At 36.2% G+C, this 3,952-nt stretch overlaps 1 protein-coding gene across 2 annotated transcripts; it reads left to right on the top strand.

Moving 5' to 3' along the window:
* Positions 1-479: 479 nt before the first annotated feature.
* Positions 480-3,738, top strand: LOC118039608 (protein PIN-LIKES 2). 2 transcript variants are annotated; one of them, XM_035046358.2, is made up of 3 exons: positions 480-586; positions 909-2,291; positions 3,225-3,738. In XM_035046358.2, the coding sequence occupies exon 2, from the start codon at positions 935-937 to the stop codon at positions 2,288-2,290; it is 1,356 nt and encodes a 451-aa protein (XP_034902249.1). In that variant the 5' UTR covers positions 480-586; positions 909-934; the 3' UTR covers position 2,291; positions 3,225-3,738. The 2 variants fall into 2 exon arrangements, with proteins under 2 accessions (XP_034902249.1, XP_073262018.1); XM_073405917.1 differs by having other exon boundaries at positions 525-2,291; positions 3,365-3,738.
* The last annotated feature ends 214 nt before the right edge of the window (positions 3,739-3,952 follow it).

Raw genomic sequence — 3,952 nt, 5'->3', positions numbered from 1 at the left:
CATTCAGCCCCACAGTATTACAGAACGCGGAATTGCTTGGCTTGTAATTTTAATGGGAATTTCAAATTTAATTTATTTTTTAAAAAAATAAAAAATAAAAAAAATATTATTTTAATTTTTTAATCTTAAAAAATATAATTTTAATAGTTTATAAATCAATTTAAATTAACCCTTTTAATTCGTGATTCAAATTTAAGTGATGTTTGTTAATTTAATATATGATATTTTTAAAAAGTATTTTTTAAAAAAATATATTAAAATAATTTTTAATTTTTAATATTAACTAATAAAAATTATAAAAAACATTTTTAAAAAAATATAAATATAATATTATTTTAAATAAATATACTTTTGAAAAGCATACCACTCAAACACCTTCCGTAATCAAGAAGTAGTTGAGATATCGACACCCAGCCAAATCAAAGATGAGCACAGACTCCGTCATGCAATCGTAGTTTATGGCTTTGACGAGTCACGACCATAGAATTAATCACGATCATCAATCCTTCTAGTACACTCTCTCTCTTTTTAGACTGCTCTTTATTTACCAGCCTGTTTGAACGTGACCGCTCAATCTCGAACTTACGTATCTTTCTTCAACTTTCCTATCAAGATTTTCAGTCTCCGTTTCGTTAGGATGTTAAATTATAGCTTTGGGATCAGACCCACATTCGTTCCTTGTACATGATAATAGTGGGGTTTAAGGGTTTTTTTTTTAAACTTTTGTGAAGTTTGTAGGGATTTTCCTTCTATGATTGCATTGTTTGATAAAACGAAGTTTTGCATGATTTGACCAGCTGATTGACAGAAACCCTTTGGCATGAACGTCTTATGTTTGCTTTTCCTTGTCCTGTAAAGCTGTTTTGGAACTTGTGTGGTTCCATCCCTTATTACTTTTGGATTTGCAGGAGAGTGTGTGAAAGTGACGATAAAGATGGAAGTTTATCTTGCTTCTGTTCAGAAAAATATGAAATCTGAAGGAGAGATTGTGGAAGCTGCAATTGTACCTCTGTTGAAACTTATAGCCCTTACCCTGTTTGGTTTAATCCTTGCTCGCCCAAAAATCCAACTTGTCCCTAAAGCTACTTTCAAGCTCCTTAGCAAGCTTGTTTTTGCTTTGTTCTTGCCTTGCTTAATATTCACTCAGCTTGGTCCATCCATTACTCTCAAGAACATTGTTCAGTGGTGGTTCATTCCTGTAAATGTGATCATTAGCACTGCCATTGGTTGCATATTGGGATGTTTGGTGGCGATTATATGCAGGCCACCAAGGGAGTTTGTTCGGTTCACAATCATCATGACTGCATTTGGCAACACTGGCAATATTCCACTTGCAATAGTTTCATCGGTGTGTCACAGTTCTGATGCTCCTTTTGGTCCCGATTGTTACGGAAATGGTATTGCTTATGTATCCTTTTCTCAATGGGTTTCTGTTATTCTTGTTTACACTCTTGTTTACCACATGATGGAGCCCCCATTGGAGCAGTATGAGATTGTTGATGAAGAGATTCAGGAAATGCCTGTTGATCTCAGTAATCCACTCCTTGTAGAAGCTGAGTGGCCAGGAATAGAAGAAAAAGAAACAGAAAATAGCAAGACACCTCTCATTGCTAGGCTCTTCAACAGCATCTCTAACATTTCACAAACAAATATTCCTGATATTGAAACAATAGAAGAGGGAGGAGAGGAGGGAGGTGAACGTAATCCCGAGTCCATTAGGTGCTTGGCAGAGCCTAGGGTGGTTAGAAAGATTAGAGTTGTTGCTGAACAAACACCAATTAATCAAATTCTCCAGCCTCCAACCATTGCTTCTTTCTTAGCTATTGTCATTGGTGTGATTCCTGCTCTCAAACATTTTGTTTACGGTGCTGATGCTCCTCTTCAGGTTATCACAGACAGTTTAGATATGATGGCTCAGGCCGCAGTCCCCTCAGTCATGCTTGTTCTTGGGGGAATGCTTGGTGAGGGTCCAAATGAATCGAAACTTGGGATTCGGACCACGATTGGCATTATTGTTGCAAGGCTTTTGGTGCTTCCAGTTATTGGAATTGGGGTCATCCATTTGGCTGGTAAATGGAATCTTTTAATCCCCGGGAACCATTTGTACCAGTTTGTTCTCTTGCTGCAATACACAACACCTAGTGCCATTTTGTTGGGAGCTATTGCAAGCTTGAGAGGTTATGCAGTTAAAGAGGCTTCAGCACTTCTCTTCTGGCAGCATGTGTGCGCCGTCGTCTCTCTTTCAATATATATGATTGTCTACTTCAAGCTGCTGCTTTCATACATCTAAGGTTCTTCTTAAACCTCCATGTTTGATGTTTCCCAAATACATTTATGCACTAGGCAAGTTTCTGATTAAGATGAATGCAGAGCCTTATTTGAGTATGAATGATATGTGTAATTGTTAAAGGGGTTGGCCAATACTAATCAAAGGAATTTAAACTGCATATGATAGAAATTGCAGATTTCAGAAGATTGGAAAAGCCATAATTGCAGAGTGTGTTGGTAGTAGCTTAAGTGGTAAATGGGAATCTGAAGTCTAGAACTATCAAATGATAAATACAAAATCGATAGGATTAGGAACGTAAACTATTGAGTAATTGCATCTGAACATATTGCCCGTTTGAAACACACAAGAATTATATAGGTATTCCGAGCAAGTTTTAAGCCCTGCCTGATGGTGTCATTGATTAGCAGGTCCTGCATCTGCTTTGTTTATTAGAGGATATAACATACAGAAGTCGGGAATGTGTTCTGTTGCTGGACTGCACTTTCACTGCACTATTTCCTTGCTGATATATCTTGATACACCTAGTTAACTCACCTTGTTTGAGGTCATTCCAAACCTGTAGACAGAGGAAAAGACAAGAACATTTGAAACCAAACTACGTAAGAGTCCTAGAGAGAGTCTGAATGCTCAGTTTTGGATCCCAAACTTTTGTTGGTTATCCTCTTTATGCAAGATATAATCCCAATAATTACAAAATACCGCTCCATGATTATCTTAAAATTCATTTAAGAAATCTCGCATTCCAATGGAATCTTCATCATGTATGAATCATCTTCTGAAAATCAAAATAGAAGTTAATATCTGGTCATATGTAAATGAGTTTGGAAAACCCTTTTAAGGGTTTGGTACACCTAATGCTGCCTGTGCAAAATCATGCATTGATCTTTACACATTTGAGTTTCTTGAAATCTGAATAGAAGTTTCAAATCTGCAGATTTTTTTTCCAGCCGAGGAAGGCTTTTGAGGATGGCCTAGTCATTAATTTAATCACATGGACGTTCGAGGGCTGATTTCAGTCATAATATGTGATCATACTGGATTTATCAATGGGATGATTTCAATTGCTTTCTGCAGTTTCTACTGTAACCTCCGGAGCATAAATTCTTGCTTGATGATGTGATTTTGGCTAATCTTATCTTACCGGAGTTATCAAGGGCCTTTTGCTATGTTTACCAGCACACATGGCCTTGCGCAAGGCAAAATGCATCAGGCAGTTGAACATCAAACTAGCTTATATAACATGGTGGCCTTCAAGGTAATCAAATCCCATGTAAGAGCGATCTAAGTTTTAACAATAGATAAAGAGTAAATGCCACTCCTTGAGTCAATTTAATGTAAATTAATTAGGAATTAAGACTTGTAAGTTGGCTTTCCACTGATAATAAACAATAAATATTTGATGCTTCACTTGAGGGTAATCAAATCCCACATGAGAGATTGAAGTTTAATATCGCTGCTTTATGATGATGCTTTCAATTTTTAACTATAAATTTGTGCTGTTCATCTTCCATAACGAGTCACTTTTAAAGAAAGTAAATCTCATACCAGCAACACATGCTATAGCTTTATTTGTGAAGTCCTCCTCCTGACATCAGATTAGATCAAACTTTTAATACTCCAATCTATATTTTTCTAGATTTGTTAAACAAAATTATTTTCATT

This window comes from Populus alba, chromosome 17 (genome assembly GCF_005239225.2).
Source record: "Populus alba chromosome 17, ASM523922v2, whole genome shotgun sequence".
Lineage (NCBI taxonomy): Eukaryota > Viridiplantae > Streptophyta > Magnoliopsida > Malpighiales > Salicaceae > Populus > Populus alba.
The sequence above is the reverse complement of the archived record's forward strand: the minus strand, read 5'-3'. Positions and strand labels throughout refer to the sequence as shown.